Raw genomic sequence first — 20,508 nt, 5'->3', positions numbered from 1 at the left:
TTTCAATTTGGATAGAGATGTAGAGAAAGGCTCCTTTTAGATTCCGATAAAAGACAATACAAGACAAGGAGCAGCAAGCAGGGCAGGAAAGGGGAAGAATGAGGGAGAGAAAAAAGCATCCACCTTCGTCGAGAGCATAAAGACAAAGTCGGGATTGGGATCTCAAAAGACCACAGAAATGTTGGTTCAGTTCTCATGAAAGACAGTCTTCATTTGATATAATAGAAGGCCGAGTCGGCTAATCTTTGCTTTACTAACTGGTTCACTTGCAATCCTACGCATATCACATCAAAGACAACATCACACATATAATTGAACACCATCTGGCAACTCCAGACATTTTACAAAGCAAATCAGCTTCACATAAAGATACAAAACATTTCTTATAAGATACAAACAATCACAACCGACTCTCAATCACCACCGCAGCCTTTGAGTTTGCTTTTTTCTTCATGCACGGACACTTTATCCTGTTGAGAGACACAAGAAACCAGATGTTATTTATTTTGGTGTTCTGCAAAAGGAAAACCGTGACAATGGATGAACTATTTCAATCCACAGACATTGTAATCATTATGATGATCACTGATATCATTATAATGGGAATTATTTTTACTGTGATTCTTACGTCAGAAGAACTATAAAATCCAAATCACATTAAGTAACATATAATGCATCAAGAAGCTACTTTGAACATCTCACCTTTCTCTTTTCAGCATCTGATGGATAGCCTGAGGAAGAGGATGGCCAAAACTCTCCGGTAGGAATATAGTTACAAACGCAGCGAGGAAGCCAAGAGTCCCGAGTACAATCTGAGGCAGGTACTTAGAGTATACGCCTGCACAAGGCAGTGGAGAAAAATAGAATGAGAGAAAGGCCTGAATCATTGCACTATGGTAAAAAAAAACATGAATTGGAAAAAGATCTTGCTGTTATTTATCTATTTATTCGCCTTTGTCCTGTTTGGCAGTTTGGGCTAACAATATTATGTGATTGAGAGGCTTCCAGTGTTCCAACGGTTTTTACTCTTGCAACAGGAGGACACTAAGAGTCTCTTCCTGTTTCTGCCTTTACTAGAAATTGGCATGGCTGCCGTACACGACTGGGGTGGAGGGGAGGATGGGGGGTGACATTCAAAGAGATAGAGAAGAGATAAGTGTTGGATGCATGTAGAGGTGTGTATTTGTGTTTTGAAGAGCTGGCTGCAACATATGTGTCTAAGGTGTGGTTTAAAATTGAGGGGGAGCGGGGGCCCGTGTACTCAAGGCAGTTCAGTGTACTCACTCAGCTCTAGTATAAATGGTGAAATACAGCTTCCAACTCGAGACACGGCTGAACACGTCCCCGTTGCCGTGTTCCTGAGTGCCGTTGGGTAAAGCTCAGCGGTGTACACATACATCAGGGACGAAAAAGCAGAGAAACCAAATTTTCCCACCATTTCCAGAGTCATAGACAGACCTGACAAACCTAAAGTGAGAGAAGACAGACAAGACATGGGAACAAGATGTTTAATGCTCATCTTGTTAATTTACTGTACTACACCACATGGACCTGCTGGTCTAAAAATCAGTTGTGGTTGAGTGCATTGGAAGCACGTTGCTGTCCAGGAGCAAACAAGACAAGTCTGCAGTCAATGTTGCAGTGTTTTAATATTCTCAGAGTGCAGGAGTACCTGTTGTTGTACCCTAGAGTTTTCATTAAAATATTGTTACAACATTGTTCTTTGAATATATTAAATACCAGCATTAGCATATGGGCTCCTCCAAACCATATAAACCTGTGTGTATAGCTGGAGAGACATATTTTAGAAAAGAGAACAGTCTGTTAGTCACTCTGACAGTCAGAAGTTATGTTAAAATGTTCACGTCCTCTCATTGTTACTGTTTGACAAATGCACCCATATAATATCAAATCGTTGATGTGTAAGTGTATATTAAAGAAAAGAGAAAGGAACATCAATGGGTATAAACTTTATGTGAGTGGGTTCAAGATTGAAGATTACAATACTTGTGCTCATGGGTAGAGTTATTTTGCAGATTTTGATTGCATTTTGAGTGACAAAGAACAACAAGACAAGTACTCATTCACTATTAATAAATAAGATAAAAACATTCTCTAACTTAACATCCAGAATAAGAACATGCAATAAAAAAGTAATGATAATAAATATTTACTCAGAAATAAAATTAATGAATTAGATGACGTTCATTGTCATTGTTTTTATAAAGTGACAGTGACAGGAACAACGCTGCTTTTATAAAGCTTTGTCCTGCTCCTTGAGACTAAAAACCAAGGTGTGGTTCTAAAACAATTGTTTGGGTTTAATTAGTGACTCTAAAATTGACAATAAGTGTGAATGTGTGTGTGATTGTTTTGTGACCAAGGTTTATTCTGCTTAGACCATATAGCCAGCTCCAGCTCCCTTAAGTTAAAGTATTGAAGAAACTACAGTAGATATTGAGAAATTGCAGACGATTGTTTTGTCAGTGTTTATAGTTTACCTTGAGGAACCAGTAGAATGCCATAAAGTGATGTTCCTCCAAGCACCATTATACAAATTACAGCCAATCGGCGGGGAAGGTATTGCAGAGCCAACCAGCTGCTAATGTATGCTGGAACCTCTACAGCCGCTGAGATGAAGCAGCTGATGTATGGGTCAGTATGAAGTTGGGATGTGTTGAGGGACAGTCCAGCATAGCCGGTACTCATAGTGAACCTGGAAAAATGTCAAGAGGCATGGTAACCAGGTCTGGTTTTATCTGGAGTGTCATTAGTCATTAGTCCTTCATTTGCAATCACTGCAATTACAGCTTATTATATCTTATTATCTTATTATTATATCTTACAGCTTATTATAGGTTTGTGTCAGCTGGTCTGAATGGATACTCACCACAACAGGGAGAGGATCACAGTGATGTTTCGGAGTCCTGCATTCCTTACAAGGGTGAAGACGTTATAATGTTCTTGAGATGGTGCCTCATCACTCTGCAACTATATTGCCTCAGTGTTAGAACTGGCTGGTACACAAATGATGGATGTTGAATTACACTTAGGCACATATAAACGTCATCTAATACTCACATTGATAGTAATTCCTAAAGTTTTACCAGCGTGTCACATATGCATTGAGAAGTCAAAACATACTGGATAATTCTTATAGCAACATCAAGGACGTATAACTTGTGTTTAAATAATCTTTAAATTGGATACAATTCTTTGTATATTTCTCAGTTTTATTCATAGAATGATTTGCTGAAAAGAAAATTCGCTTTGAAATGTACAATTTCTTTAGAAGGACTTTAGGAGGAAGGATGACATCATCAATGGCAGATGGTCAGGTGGGCCAGACAATCCTTAAGCATGACTCAACCAGCATAGAGCAAGCAATATGTGCTTTGGAGTGGAGTGAGCCGTTACTTGAAGTTAAGCATTTCTCTCTTGGTAATTTGTGTCGGGGAGGCAAGCCTTTGTGTTTATTTTACTCTTTTGGTTCCTTAGACAAGTTGGACTCCTGAAAGCACAGTTTATTTTTTAGAGACCTCACTACTTTTCGAGAGCTCACTTTGTGTTCATCACTAGAGCCCTTTGTAAATAAACTGCAAAGAAAATATCTCTTTGGCAGTTCTGTCACATTCCAGCAGCTTGGATGCTGGGGCATAACAATTGTGCTTCCACAGTTCAAATACATGCATTTTATTGTAATTGCCATCAGGTGTGACTGGTTTGGCCCTGTGATTTCCATGAACCTGACCATGCTTTACTCTCCTGCATGCAGCTTGAAATCTGTTCTGTGTAATTCAAACTGCTCCTGGGATAGACTACAGTAAACCATGACATGGTTCTTGAGCAGTGATTTCACCAAATACATGCTTTATTTTTAATGTTGTGTCTGCTCTATGTGATCTGAAGCTGATGTTCATGTTTGACACACTTTTACAGACAGGATCTGCATGATTTCAGCCGAAGGCAACTTACATGTACACCGTCAAAGATAATTTGTGGAGCTTCGACTTTGTTCTTCTTGGCAGCCTTTCTCAATATGGCCTCTGCCTCATCTGCTCTCCCCTGAGAGAGCAGCCAGCGAGGAGACTCTGGGATGAACCTGCCTCAAACAGAGCCCAGAGTACGAATGCTATCAATTGTACTACCTGCTTCAGTGAAGCTTTTCAAGTTACACTTAGGCCCATATAAATGTCATCCAATACTCACATTGATAGTAATTCCTAAAGTTTTACCAGCATGTCACATATGCATTGGGAAGTCATAACATACTGGATAATTCTTATAGCAACATCAAGGACGCATATAACTACTACACTTGTCGCTTTCAAGTTCAAAAAATGTGATTCATTAAAATATAAATTAGTTTACAGTTTTCAACATGTTTTTATGTTTATCTTAAGTTGTCATCATTGAATACACTTACCACCACAAGGGCAGGTACAGAAAGCCAGGCAATGACAAAACCAACATGAGAGATGTCCAGTCCCTTAAGAAGTAAGCGAAGAGAGGCAAAAACATGTAGCCAACAGCATAGCTCAGACTTATACCCAAGGATAAGAGGACCCGCACTTTTCCAGTGAGGATCTCACTGCCTGCACAAAGAAAGAAAAATATTCCCTCAATAACAGTTTAGAAAAATTTAATTGTAGCATGTGAAATGCAAAATGTGCACATTTACCTAATACAAAAGCAGATACATAATTGGAAATGTGTCCTAAACCACCGAAGAAAAAGAGAATGACGAAGACTACCCAGGAAGGCGAAAAGACTGTAACCAAAGTGAAAATGGCTTGAACTCCCATGGTCATGAAGAAGACAGGCTTTCGTCCAAATCTAGGACAAGAAGTTGAATGACAAGGATAAGCCTCCTAAGTTCACATATAAAAAGCAATAAAAACACACAAGTTGCTTTAACTTTACCTGTCTGAAATGGTTCCTGAAACAAAGCTTCCAGTTAAAACACCCAAGAATAAAACAGTGGATGTGAAAGGCTTTTTCCACTGCTCACTGCAAACCAAGTCAAACTGAAACATCCACACATGATCAATTCAATACTTTTATAAATGAACCACAAGGAGTCAATGTCTGTGTCATTTGGCAATGTGGAGCTACAAATCCTGGCCAAGTGATTTATATTGAATTGAAAAAAGCCTCCAGGTACAGAAGGACAAAGACACAGACCTCAGAGATCAGGGTGGACTGGTAGATGTCCTTGCTGTAGCTCCAGCCGTCCGCACAGCTCTCCTGCTCCAGATCAGTGAGGTTGACATCCCTGCCAGGAAGGAAACCCTGAGCAGAGAGATTTCTGACCACATCCAGCCTGTATCTGCTGCATCTGCTCAGCTCCTGTTTCCCATCCACCACCTCAGAATCACAACAGCAAAAACTTCAGTGTCTTTTATAGCAGTTTTTCAATACAGAACTGATTCTTGTACCATATAAGGAAAAACCTTTGATCCTATGGTGAGCGTCCAAGAGTAAAACATTAACAACTGTGTCCTTACATAACATTTATCTACACAAATATATACTCATCACAGTATGGAGCAGACTGATCTCTGTTTGAAGGTGGAGATTTGCAACCTGATCATTTTGATTTCAGCATCATTCAATCACAGATGTTATCAGAAGTAATTCCTCCACCATTAACAATTCTAACACCAAAAAACTAGAATGAAAACACATTTCTTAATTTCCTCAGACTTTTAGTTCATGGAGGCATGATTGTGTCACCAAAAATATAATCAAGGCTTTAAAGTTATTCAGGTAGGTGATGTGACTATTAAACCCCGTTTCCAACGCACAACATGTGCAGGGAAGCAACGGAGTGTTACGGAGCAGGATGGCAAAGCATAACCAGAGCCAAATCTGGTGCGCGTTTCCTCCACAGAAAGTACGGTTAAAATGTATTCAGGGTTGAGAGCTCTGCAGATATGTGATGTTGGTTCAGAGAGAGCAAACGCCGGCACCTGTGACGTTGCCTCAGCTAAGTTCACCGGAGAGCGCTCCGGCAGCACAAAGCCAGTTGGCACCAGTGTCATGGAGCTGGATGTGACAGCTGCAACTTCTGCGTTGGGGCAGAAATCGTGGACGTGATGCAATTCGCGCACTGTGTGTGGATGCGATTCAAGTCCAGTCGTTGCGTTGCATAACGTCGCATCAGAGCTCTGGAGCCGGCCAGTGTGTGCGGGCACACGGCAGCCCGCGACACAATGTGACTCGGTAGTACATCAGTTACGGCCGTCGTGCCTTCTCCCGGATCTCGGTCTCCGTCCCTGCCACGCATCTGGTCTTTCGGGACCAACATGAAAGTTAAGCAGCAAAGATGAACAAGAACAAAATAAAAAAACAACCAGTGCAAAGCTGAATATGTTAACAACAGAGGATTCACACAGCGGACATATTAAAATATTGGAGGTGTGTAGTAAATCTCTCACCAATCAGCAAGCAGCTCCTCAAATCAGACCCGCTCTGTCGTCCTGAGTACCCCAATGGAAGGGTGACCAAAAACCTTTGGCGGAGTTATTTCCCGTGAAATCTGCAATTCTTGCGGTGGAAACCCAAACTGTACTGGACCATAGCGTTCCATTACTGCACTTTTTGCGCGGCAGCAACAGAGTCATGGTTAATAGATTAATAAAGCTTTGAGGCTTGAAATGCAGAGGAAAACCTTCATACAGTACCTGCACTATGAGAGTGGAAAGCATGAATTTTATTTTATTTTTATAAATAAACCCTGATCTTCAAAATATATCATTTATCAGGGGGCAAGGCCATTACAAGGAAAACACAACCAATCAATGACTGAAAAAAAATCAATTAATAATAAATATGAATGCACAGCAACGAAACAAGTGAAAGAATTGTCTGATGACTAAGTAAAATGTACACACAGTAGAATCACAAACCTCTATTGGGATGACGGCTCTGTACCAATCAACGGTCAAGTTTACATCAGGAATCAGGCAGTGGTGAGCCGGAGTGTCCGCCACAAAGACGATTAATAAACCTCCCAGTCCATTGGTCAAGATGCTGACACAAATCAGGAAGAAAACCTGTTGCTGGAAGCGTCCCCAATGACCCAGGAATGCTGTGGCGTCTTCATAGTCCTGCATAGTGTCTGACAGGTTGCTGTGCTTTCTTGTCTTCGTCCTTTTGAACACAAATTATGCAGCAGACGAGTGTCATTCTCTTGGGAGCAGCAGGGAATTCAACAAACTGCAGAATTGTTGTGGCAGCCAAAGTTGATTTTAAATGTCTATTATCAGGTTAGAGATTAGTGGAACGAAGTGAACACAGCTTGTCAATGAGTGTTTAATGTGCTGACGGGACATCAAGAAAACAATTCAGATGTTATTAAAAAGTGCATAAAGGCAAGTATTTCACTTACTTGGACTATGGTATTGTTACCCGCACTCAATGATGACAGTGTCCATCCAAATGTCAGTAAATTTATTTCAATAGAAACAGATTAAAATCAGTAGTGACACACTCGTTTGCTGTCTCGCCTGTTTATGACTGTGCTTACTTCCTTGTTTACCAGGAGAACAACCAGTTTCTTACAGTAATAAAAGCCAGTACGACAGAAGAGTATTAGGGCAAATATCAAAGTCGAGATTTTTTTTTCTGAGGTTAAAAAAATTGTCTTCAAGCACTCCAGAAAAAATGGAAAATGAAAGTTTTTTTTTCACACAGAAAAAAATTGTTCTTTATAATATAAAGAACACATAATATAAAGTTTATATACCGTAATGTGCCTGTCCACATTCCAGTGCATGTGACTGCTTCAACATGCATGTGAAAAGGTGAAAATATGTGTCAGGACAGGATTTAGCTCATAAACACAGTCAATTATCAGTATCAGACTTTGCAGAGACAGTGCAGCCTGCAACATTGTTCCGTCGCGAACATTCGTCGATTACGAAGGACAAAGGCACGGATCCCAGGGTGCTTATAAAATTTCTTATTTTTAATCAAGGGTATTGTAACCTTTGTGACCTAAAGGGCCACTGCCACTTCCTGTTGTAGTTTTATTGTGACAGGCCCACTATGCACCTTTAAGTTCACTCCCCCTCAGTCTTGTGAGATCTACTGCTGCTGCTCTGGCTGCTGTCGCGGTGGCGTCGGACTGATCGGCTTCTTGATTAAAAATAATCATTTAAAGAAGTCATCCAAGGAAAACAACCAGAAAGACATATTCACCTATAACCCAAACATCTCCGCACTCATCGGTGTGTCGATCCACCTTGTACGTTTAATGCATTTTGCGTATTTGTGTTGTCCCGGACTCCATTGAAATGCCTGCTTAAATTAAGCAAACATTAGCGCTGGAACGCACTTGGTCAGTCTGACCATTTGGACTCTTATTTAAATAATCCTTTAACTTTTTAATTTATCATCAAAGCCGAATTGTTTATTAGACTGTATTATATGAAGATAATACTTCAATATTTCTGTTTGTCACCGTTTTTGACCATTTCTGTTACTTTCTAATATAAATGCAAAAATGGCTCTGTGGTTTTGAATGGGCTCCGACCTGTTTTGAATTGAATAGTGACTTGAATTAGAAATCTGTTGTACAACTACCATGATTTATTTAAACGAATATATTGAATCATGTATGTTTATGAAATGTCTTAGTTTTACAGCTAATGATTGTGATTTAAAAGTGCACTTTCTTTCTTTTTTGAACAGTGAATGAATGTAATTAAGCTTCAAATTGATTTACCTTTAAGGATTTTTCTGCTGTGATTTATAGCCTTTATTTATGGCTGTATATTTATGTATCAATTACCAATTGTTTAAAGGTGTTCAGTTTAATTGATTTTCTATTTTTAAAAAGTATTTAAGCTAATTTATTTTAGGTTTTGACTAATTGTTTTGGGCTTGTTTTATAGGTCAGGTTTTTTGTTAAGTTCTGGATCACCTGATACTCTCAACCACTAGATGGCGAGCCACGACCAACCACCGCTGCTTCAGGGTAGGAATATTTGAGTTCTTTTTTTTTGTTCGTTGGACACGCGGACCTATAATATTTGGGGATTTTTTTTTTTTTTGGTTTGTATTCCCCCCCCCCCCCCCCCCCAAGTGTGAAATAACATTTTGGAACCCTTTGCATTCCAACTCTGTGAAACCAAACAAACTGAACTCAGACACATCTAAGGAAATACACTTTGAAGTGAACTGAGAGAATATTGTCTGTGGTTTATAATTGTATTTTTGTTGTTGTTGTGTGTATTGCATATATCTAATTATAAATAGCAACTAAACTATATATATATATATATATATATATATATATATATATATATAATGACTCCAAATATTTTTCCTATATAAACATATAATACTAGAACGAAACTCTTTGTTGTGTCTATTATTCACACACCATGGCTCCATAGCCAAACCTATTTCTGTTAACCCTTTTTGTTGTCAGTTCCTGAGCCCCGAGTGCGTTACATTATCCTGTGTAAAATCACACGCCAGTGAGCAGTAAGCAACCCTATATAGTGAGAATTAAGTCATTTAATGTGATTTCACATCCATGGGCAAATGATGAGGGATGGACAGACATAACTCTGTGAAAAAAAAACCTTTTTTTCTGAAACACATGCATTTTTTTTCTTCTTCAGTGGCCCTAATACTCTTTGGTACAGTACTGACCGTAAGTGGCAAGGATGAGTATCGCTTTACAAATACCTGGTGAGTTTCCCTCATTTGCAGAAGTAACAAGGCCTTTTACATTAGATTAAGCAAAAAAAAAATAACAATGGGAGACCAAGCTAATCAAAGGAACTTATAATTCTCTTTATTATATTAACTCTTTAACTTTCCAGGGCTCCACAACATGATCGAATACAAAACACATGATGCAATAATTCCAAAAGCAAACACTCCACAGTCACAAATATTGAAATTAGATAAAGCAGCCCAAAAGATTAATATAAAAATTTTGTAAACATTTCATATTCAAGTATAGTACAGAAAGAAACGGCAATGTCACTGACATGATTAATCTCGCAGTGTATATAGCTTGAAATTCTTGTTCAAGTACAACTTGGTTTCTAATATGCCATATAGTAAAATTGTTTTACCATTAAGATTTTTTTGAACAAGTCTTCACAATCTCCACTTTCTGTTTCACAGGAGAACCAACCCCCACAACAAAAACCCCCCAAAATTGCCAAAAATAAACAAAATCAAACCAAACATCTTGGCAAAAGGGCAATCTGGTACACTTAGAGGTTCAACTCCCTAAATAAACACGGCACTGCCCCATACATATCGATATACAGCCAATCAGATGCGCACAATATAAAAGACCAACCCAAAGTCTATTACAATGCCAAGTACATATTATTACTTATTATTACTTACTATGTTATTAAAGGATTCCACCTCTTTTTGAAAAAATCTATAGTAAGGTTTAAATGTGCTGTTATTTTCTCCAGTGTATAGACCTTCACTGTTCTTTCCATTGGTTTACTGTAGGAGGCCACCGGCATCAAGACCTTAAAAAAATATTTTTATTTCTTTATTGAGCAAATCGTTCGGAAGTATTCCAAACGACAAAGGCAAGCGGGTTCCACTCGCTGTAAATGTTCCCTCGCATTATTAATTGAGGGAGCGACTTATTATATCGTTCCCACACATTATTATAATTTTTTTCTCCATAACCGCTCCGTGTACGCTGAAGATTTCAGAATGCTGGTTCAGTGTCTCTTCTGCCCCGGAGGTAGCGGTAACTCCAGCGATAACTCTTTGGTGGTAGAAAGACAAACAACTGGTGCCAAGTCCAGCCCTGGCTCTGAACTAGCCCCTGGTTCTTTACAGTGGAAAAGCCCTCACAGACACAGGGTCTGCATGCTAATCTTTGCTTTACTAACTGGTTAACTTGCAATCCTACGCATATCACATCAAAGACAACATCACACGCATAATTGAATACCATCTGACAACTCCAGACATTTTACAAAGGAAATCACATTCACATAAACTCATTTTAGAAATGGACCTTTAACAGACACACCGCAAGCAGATGTGAACGACGATGTCCTATGTCCTATAGTTCTCCCAACATATGGTGGAGACAGAGGACAGCCTTCCTGCTCTCTGACAACCACCATTGTGAGTGTGGTTTATTGTGGTCCGCCATCTTGTTTTGTGGTTCCATCCCAGGTGATTGTTGGACAACTCATCCACAAAATGGCAATCCCGGACAACACGTCCATTTACAGCACCCTCAGTGGACAAGAGATTTCAGAATTTTGGGGCGAAAATAAATCCTGTATATAGTTTTATATATAATTTCTAATTGATATTTTATATACATTTCATTTCTCTAGTATACATCCATATATATTTAGTATAGTATCATATGGCTTTGTTTCTCGGGAAGAATGTTCTTCTTTGTGCACATGACACCCCACCCACCCGAAACTTCGGCAATGCCGTGTGCTGCGCATGCGTGTTCCAGCTCTCTAATAACCATATCAGTCATATATTTTAATCATGTTTATCAAGTAATGTCGCTACTGTATGGGCCCTGCAGTGCCTAAATATGTCGGAGAGTGCACTTACGTGATGCACCTGAACGCATCACTCAAAGCGGTCAGCTACGAAGTGGCATTATCCCGTTCCGACATCGGGGCACTACAATGTCTTTACACCGTTGCTCATTGATCATTATTAATAGCTAAACTGGCAAAACACAACATAAATGGTACCATGTGATCCTTATGATGTAAGAAATCCCTACAGATACAAAACATTTCTTCAAATTTATTCTAATTACCATAAATTCCGGACTACAGAGCGCACCTGATTAAAAGCCGCATGCTCTAATTTTAGAAAGAAAATACATTTTGTTCTTGTACAAGCCGCACCGGATTTTAAGCCGCATGTGTCCCACGTTGTAAGGTGAGATATTAGCTCAAAAACGTTCATCATGTCTTCTTACTATTGTAAACGTGTTTTTGTTCTCTCTATTAAGACATAAAAGTGAAAAGAGTAGAGCGGGTGACGTGACAGCCGGCACCTGCGACACGTCCAGGTGCCGGAAGTCACGTCACCCGTCAAACAGAAAGCTAAAGCGCAACATCTATTCTTTTCACTTTTATGTCTCAACAGAGAACCAAAAACACGTTTATAATATGAGATATTTACACAGAAAGATATTACACCAGAGGATTTTTTAACTTTTACTTTAATCAGCATGGTAACATAAACAAATACTGTACATATTGCAGACTTTTTCGAACAGTGCCTGTAAATATACGTAGGTATCGGTAACACACAAATTACGTTGCTTATGCCTTTTTACTTAACAGTGCATGAACAACATTCTACTAGGCCTTTCTCCATAACGACTGGTAAAAATCTATACCGTACACTGCAGCCTACCATGAAAAGTCAATGATCGTCTTCATCTTCCTCCTGCGCACGGAAACCATCAAAGTCCTCTAATTCAGTGTCCGAATTAAACAGCCTCAGGATCTCGTTGCTCACTTCAGCCTCTTCGTTGTCGCTGTCACTTGAACGCACGCCATCCTCTTCATCACGCAGCAGTCCAGCCTTTCCAAACCCGTTGGTGATGGTGGATGTTTTGACACGGCAAGATTACGTGCTGCAGCTCGATTTCCTTCTTCAACCACCAGATTGATCGCCTTTAACTTAAAAGCCGCATCATATCCTTTTCTTCCATTATTTTCCATGTTGATGAGGGTGACTACAAATGACTGATTTGCAATAATAAAGTGCGCTTGATTGATCAAACAATTTCATTGGACCTCTGTGAACTACTCATTTATTTGATTGGTCTACGGTTACTAGGCAAAATCTTTTTCGCCACGAAAAAAAACAAACATGTATGAGCGCACCGTAGTAAAAGCCGCAGTGTTCAAAGTGTGGGGAAAAAGTAGCGGCTTATAGTCCGGAATTTACGGTACAAACAATCACAACTGACTCTCAATCATCACGACAGACTTTGAGTTTGCTTTTCTCTTTATGCACGGGCACTTTATCCTGTTGAGAGACATAAGAAATGAGATGTTATTTATTTTGGTGTTGTACAAAAGGAAAATTGTAACAATGGATGATGAACTATTTGTATACACAGATCTCATTATAATAATCACTGGTATCAGAGCCACTTCATTATAATGAGAATTGTTTTTACTGTGATTCTTACATCAGAAGAACTATAAAATCCAAATCACATTAAGTTACATGACTGTTACATGCATATAACACATCAAGAAGCTGCTTTGAACGTCTCACCTTTCTCTTTTTTGCATCTGCTGAATAGTCTGAGGAAGAGGCTGGCCAAAACTCTCCGGTAGGAATATACTGGCAAAGACAGCCAGGAAGCAAAGAGTCCCCAGTACAATCTGAGGCAGGTACTTAGAGTATACGCCTGCACAAGGCAGTGGAGAAAAATAGAATGAGAGAAAGGCTTGAATCATTGCACTAGGTTAAAAAAATCATGAATTGGAAAAAGATGTTGCTGTTATTTATTTATTTATTTGCCTTTGTCCTGTTTGGCAGTTTGGGCTAACAATATTATGTGATTGAGAGGCTTCCAGTGTTCCAACGGTTTTTGCTCTTGCAACAGGAGGACACTAAGAGTCTCTTCCTGTTGCTGCCTTTATTAGAAGTTGGCATGCTGCCGTACACGACTGGGGTGGAGGGGAGGATGGGGGGTGACATTCAAAGAGATAGAGAAGAGATAAGTGTTGGATGCATGTAGAGGTGTGTATTTGTGTTTTGAAGAGCTGGCTGCAACATATGTGTCTAAGGTGTGGTTTTACCGTGTACTCAAGGCAGTTCAGTGTACTCACTCAGTTCTAGTATAAATGGTGCAATACAGCTTCCAACTCGAGACACGGCTGAACACATCCCCATTGCCGTGCTCCTGAGTGCCGTTGGGTAAAGCTCAGCGGTGTACACATATATCAGGGACGAAAAAGCAGAGAAACCAAATTTTCCCACCATTTCCAGAGTCATAGACAGACCTGACAAACCTAAAGTGAGAGAAGACAGACAAGACATGGGAACAAGATGTTTAATGCTCATCTTGTTAATTTACTGTACTACACCACATGGACCTGCTGGTCTTAAAATCAGTTGAGGTCGAGTGCATTGGAAGCACGTTGCTGTCCAGGAGCAAACAAGACAAGTCTGCAGTCAATGGTGCAGTGTTTTAATATTCTCAGAGTGCAGGAGTACCTGTTGTTGTACCCTTAGAGTTTTCATTAAAATATTGTCACAGCATTGTTCTTTGAATATATTAAATACCAGCATTAGCATATGGGCTCCTCCAAACCATATAAACCTGTGTGTATAGCTGGAGAGACATATTTTAGAAAAGAGAACAGTCTGTTAGTTACTCTGACAGTCAGAAGTTATGTTAAAATGTTCATGTCCTCTCATTGTTACTGTTTGACAAATGCACCCATATAATATCAAATCGTTGATGTGTCAGTGTATATTAAAGAAAACAGAAAGGAACATCAATGGGTATAAACTTTATGTGAGTGGGTTCAAGATTGAAGATTACAATACTTGTGCTCATGGGTAGAGTTATTTTGCAGATTGTGATTGCATTTTGAGTGACAAAGAACAACAAGACAAGTACTCATTCACTATTAACAAATAAGATAAGATCAAAATAATTAAGATTAAAATGGATCTAAATAAACCATAATAAAGCACAATAGAAAACTTCGGGAGATAAAAACATTCTCTAACTTAACATCCAGAATAAGAACATACAATAAAAAAGTCATGATAATAAATATTTGCTCAGAAATAAAATGAATGAATTAGATGACGTTCATTGTCATTGTTTTTATAAAGCGACAGTGACAGGAACAACGCTGCTTTTATAAAGCTTTGTCCTGCTCCTTGAGACTAAAAACTAAGGTGTGGATCTAAAACATTTGTTTGGGTTTAATTAGTGACTCTAAAATTGACAATAAGTGTGAATGTGTGTGTGATTGTTTTGTGACCAAGGTTTATTCTGCTTAGACCATATAGCCAGCTCCAGCTCCCTTAAGTTAAAGTATTGAAGAAACTACAGTAGATATTGAGAAATTGCAGATGATTGTTTTGTCAGTGTTTATAGTTTACCTTGAGGAACCAGTTGAATGCTATAAAGTGATGCTCCTCCAAGCACCATTATACAAATTACAGCCAATCGGCGGGGAAGGTATTGCAGAGCCAACCAGCTGCTAATGGATGCTGGAACCTCTACAGCCGCTGAGATGAAGCAGCTGATGTATGGGTCAGTATGAAGCTGGGATGTGTTGAGGGACAGTCCAATGTAGCCGGTAGTCATAGTGAACCTGGAAACATGTCAAGAGGCATGGTAACCAGGTCTGGTTTTATCTGGAGTGTCATTAGTCATTTGTCCTTCATTTGCAATCACTGCAATTACAGCTTATTATAGGTTTGTGTCAGCTGGTCTGAATGGATACTCACCACAACAGGCAGAGGATCACAGTGACATTTCGGAGTCCTGCATTCCTCACAAGGGTGAAGACGTTATAATGTTCTTGAGATGGTGCCTCATCACTCTGCAACTATATTGCCTCAGTGTTAGAACTGGCTGGTACACAAATGATGGATGTTGAATTACACTTAGGCACATATAAACGTCATCTAATACTCACATTGATAGTAATTCCTAAGTTTTACCAGCGTGTCACATATGCATTGAGAAGTCATAACATACTGGATAATTCTTATAGCAACATCAAGGACGCATATAACGTCTCCCCCCTCCCCCACCTTGGACAATCAGATCATCTATCCCTGTTTCTCACACCAGGATACAGACCACTCATACTAAGAACAATGTCTGAAGTGAGTTACGTACAGATTTGATCTGAAAATGCCATCCTACAGCTCCAGACATGTATGCACAGGGGAGTTAATGGACTACACATCCAATGTTCTGTTTTATATGAAAACATGCCAGGATAATGTCACAATCACACATTCAATCAAATGTTATACTGAGTAACTGGACCATTGTAAAAAACAGAACTTTTACTGGAGTAAAATTTAGACACTAACAGCAGATGCAATTGCGTTAAATATTCATTACACATTTTTTCTGCACTCTTCTCATTTCTGGTTAGGACATCCATAGAAATATCACTATTGTTACATTATTCCTTGATTTATTTATTCAGTACCTTCAAGCTATTGTAAATGAACATCTTGATGTGATGTTTCCACCTGCTGACATCATTCTGATAATAACTTGTGCTTAAATAATCTATAAATTGCATACAATTCTTTCTGTATTTCTCAAAAGAGTTTTATTCATACAATGAGGACTTTGGGAGGAAGGATGACATCATCAATGGCAGAGTGGGTCAGATGGGCGAAACAATCCTTAAGCATGACTCAACCAGCATAGAGCAAGCAATATGTGCTTTGGAGTGGAGTGAGCCGTTACTTGAAGTTAAGCATTTCTCTCTTGGTAATTTGTGACGGGGAGGCAAGCCTTTGTGTTTATTTTACTCTTTTGGTTCCTCAGGTAAGTTGGACTCCTGAAAGCACAGTTTATTTTTTAGACACCTCACTACTTTTAGAGAGCTCACTTTGTGTTCATCACTAGAGCACTTTCTAAATAAACTGCAAAGAAAATATCACTTTTTCACTGAGAAACTGTTTTTGTGTGGCTGCTTGGACCATTGAAGGATGGCAGTTATGTCACATTCCAGCAGCTTGGATGCTGGGGCATAACAATTGTGCTTGGGGAGATTTCTGTGTGGAGTTTACGTCTTGTCCTGTGCAATTTTCTCCACTTCCCTTCCACAGTTCAAATACATGCATTTTATTCGAAATGGTGATTCAGTAAACCATGACATTTTTCTTGAGCAGTGATTTCACCAAATACATGCTTTATTTTTAATGTTGTGTCTGCTCTGTGCAATCTGAAGCTGATGTTCATGTTTGACACACTTTTACTGACAGGATCTGGATGAATTTAGTCAAGGGAAACTTACATGTACACCGTCAAAGATAGTTTGTGGAGCTTCGACTTTGTTCTTCTTGGCAGCCTTTCTCAATATGGCCTCTGCCTCATCTGCTCTCCCCTGAGAGAGCAGCCAGCGAGGAGACTCTGGGATGAACCTGCCTCAAACAGAGCCCAGAGTACGAACGGTCATTCAAGCACAAAAAGGTGAACATAGATTGAATAATTGTGGCTTAGTGTGTCTGACAGGTCAAAGTGAATACATGAGTCAAGTGATTGCCAGAGGGTGGATGTATTGGCAGGCTGAATGTCACTACGCTGTCCTTACTGGCATTTACTGAGCATGGTGATTATTGGCCTTATGGAGGATCCATGTATACCCTCTCTCCCAGTATTCAATTACATTTCAAATGAAAAGACAGTGTTGTTAACATTTAACAAATCTATTCAACAGGTGTAATTATAAGGAGAAACCCCCTTGCAATATAATGCTATCAATTGTACTACCTGCTTCAGTGAAGCTTTTTTTATTCTTCGAGTTCAAAAAATGTGTTTCATTAAAATATAAATTAGTTTACAGTTTTCTACATGTTTTTATGTTTATCTTAAGTTATCATCATTAAATACACTTACCACCACAAGGGCAGGTACAGAAAGCCAGGCAATGACAAAGCCAACATGAGAGATGTCCAGTCTCTTAAGAAGTAAGCGAAGAGAGGCAAACACATGTAGCCAACAGCAAAGCTCAGAGTTATACCCAAGGAAAAGAGGACCCGCACTTTTCCAGTAAGGATCTCACTGCCTGCACAAAGAAAGAAAAATATTCCCTCAATAACAGTTTAGAAAATTTTTATTGTAGCATGTGAAATATAAAATGTGCACATTTACCTAATACAAAAGCAGATACATAATTGGAGACTTGTCCTAAACCATTGAGGAAAAAGAGGATGACGAAGACTACCCAGGAAGGCGAAAAGATTGCAGCTAAAGTGAAAATAGCTTGAACTCCCATGGTCACGAATAAGACAGGCTTTCTTCCGAATCTAGGACAAGAAGTTGAATGACAAGGATAAGCCTCCTAAGTTCACATATAAAAAGCAATAAAAACACACAAGTTGCTTTAACTTTACCTGTCTGAAATGGTTCCTGAAACAAAGCTTCCAGTTAAAACACCCAAGAATAAAACAGTGGATGTGAAAGGCTTTTTCCACTGCTCACTGCAAACTAAGTCAAACTGAAACATCCACACATGATCAATTCAACACTTTAATAAATGAACCACAAGGAGTCAATGTCTGTGTCATTTGGCAATGTTGAGCTACAAATCCTGGCCAAGTGATTTAAATTGAATTGAAAAAAGCCTCCAGGTACAGAAGGACAAAGACACAGACCTCAGAGACCAGGGTGGACTGGTAGATGTCCTTGCTGTAGCTCCAGCCGTCCACACAGCTCTCCTGCTCCAGATCAGTGAGGTTGACATCCCTGCCAGGAAGGAAACCCTGAGCAGAGAGATTTCTGACCACATCCAGCCTGTATCTGCTGCATCTGCTCAGCTCCTGTTTCCCATCCACCACCTCAGAATCACAACAGCAAAAACTTCAGTGTCTTTTGTAGCAGTTTTTCATTACAGAACTGATTCTTGTACTATATAAGGAAAAACCTGTGATCCTATGGTGAGCGTCCAAGAGTAAAACATTAACAACTGTGTCCTTACATAACATTTATCTACACAAATATATACTCATCACAGTATGGAGCAGACTGATCTCTGTTTGAAGGTGGAGATTTGCAACGTGATCATTTTGATTTCAGCATCATTCAATCACAGATGTTATCAGAAGTAATTCCTCCACCATTAACAATTCTAACACCAAAAAACTAGAATGAAAACACATTTCTTAATTTCCTTAGACTTTTAGTTCATGGAGGCATGCTTGTGTCACCAAAAATATAATCAAGGCTTTAAAGTTATTCAGGTAGGTGATGTGACTATTAAACCCCGTTTCCAACGCACAACATGTGCAGGGAAGCAACGGAGTGTTACGGAGCAGGATGGCAAAGCATAACCAGAGCCAAATCTGGTGCGCGTTTCCTCCACAGAAAGTACAGTTAAAATGTATTCAGGGTTGAGAGCTCTGCAGATGTGTGATGTTGGTTCAGAGAGAGCAAATGCCGGCACCTGTGACGTTGCCCCAGCTAAGTTCACCGGAGAGCGCTCCGGCAGCACAAAGCCAGTTGGCACCAGTGTCATGGAGCTGGATGTGACAGCTGCAACTTCTGCGTTGGGGCAGAAATCGTGTACGTGATGCAATTCGCGCACTGTGTGTGGATGCGATTCGAGTCCAATCGTTGCGTTGCATAACGTCGCATCAGAGCTCTGGAGCCGGCCAGTGTGTGTGGGCACACGGCGGCCCGCGACACAATGTGACGCAGACTCAGTAGTACATCAGTTATGGCCGTCGCTCCTTCTCCCGGATCCCAGACTGGGAGAAAAATCTGCAATTCTTGCGGTGGAAACCCAAACTGTACTGGACCATAGCGTTCCATTCCTGCACTTTTTGTGTGGCAGCAACAGAGCTTTAGCCAAGTCATGGTTAATAGGTTAATAAAGCTTTGAGGCTTGAAATGCAGAGGAAAACCTTCATACAGTACCTGGACAACACAATCAATCAATCAAACAATAATTAATATGAATGCACAGCAACGAAACAAGTGAAAGAATCTTCTGATGACTAAGTAAAATGTACACACAGTAGAATCACAAACCTCTATTGGGATGACGGCTCTGTACCAATCAACGGTCAAGTTTACATCAGGAATCAGGCAGTGGTGAGCCGGAGTGTCCGCCACAAAAACAATGAAAAACGTTCCGAGTCCATTGGTCAAGAGGCTGATGCAAATCAGGAAGAAAACCTGTTGCTGGAAGCGTCCCCAATGACCCAGGAATGCTGTGGCGTCTTCATAGTCCTGCATAGTGTCTGACAGGTTGCTGTGCTTTACTGTCTTCGTCCTTTTGAACACAAATTATGCAGCAGACGAGTGTCATTCACTTAGTATCAGCAGGGAGCAAACTCAGCAGAATTCTTGTGGCAGTCAAAGTTGATTTTAAATGGCCATTATCAGGTTAGAGATTAGTGGAACGAAGTGCACACAGCTTGTCAATGAGTGTTTAATGTGCTGACGGGACATCAAGAAAACAATTCAGATGTTATTAAAAAGTGCATAAAGGCAAGTATTTCACTTACTTGGACTATGATATTGTTACCTGCACTCAATGATGACAGTGTCCATCCAAATGTCAGTAAATTTATTTCAACAGAAACAGATTAAAATCAGTAGTGACACACTCGTCTGCTATCTCGCCTGTTTATGACTGTGCTTACTTCCTTGCTTACCAGGAGAACAACCAGTTTCTTACAGTAATAAAAGCCAGTAAGACAGAAGAGTCTTAGGGCCACTGAAGAAAAAAAATTTGAAGGCTAAAAAAAACAAAACCTCGCGTGCTTCAGAAACAAAGC

The 20,508-nt window shown here is 39.7% G+C and overlaps 1 protein-coding gene across 1 annotated transcript; it reads right to left on the bottom strand.

Moving 5' to 3' along the window:
- Positions 1-400: 400 nt before the first annotated feature.
- On the bottom strand, positions 401-19,963 carry LOC308139501 (organic cation/carnitine transporter 2-like; the record flags this gene model as incomplete). Its single annotated transcript, XM_080508962.1, has 18 exons — positions 401-470; positions 703-838; positions 1,285-1,467; positions 2,502-2,716; positions 2,891-2,985; positions 3,976-4,102; positions 4,427-4,595; positions 4,682-4,836; positions 4,924-5,027; positions 5,185-5,367; positions 6,912-7,155; positions 13,282-13,417; positions 17,030-17,148; positions 17,624-17,792; positions 17,879-18,033; positions 18,121-18,224; positions 18,382-18,564; positions 19,757-19,963. 18 exons carry the CDS (start codon positions 19,961-19,963, stop codon positions 401-403), a joined length of 2,754 nt encoding a protein of 917 aa, XP_080365088.1.
- Positions 19,964-20,508: the final 545 nt, after the last annotated feature.

Source organism: Blennius ocellaris, assembly GCF_963422515.1.
Source record: "Blennius ocellaris genome assembly, chromosome: 14".
Lineage (NCBI taxonomy): Eukaryota > Metazoa > Chordata > Actinopteri > Blenniiformes > Blenniidae > Blennius > Blennius ocellaris.
The sequence above is the reverse complement of the archived record's forward strand: the minus strand, read 5'-3'. Positions and strand labels throughout refer to the sequence as shown.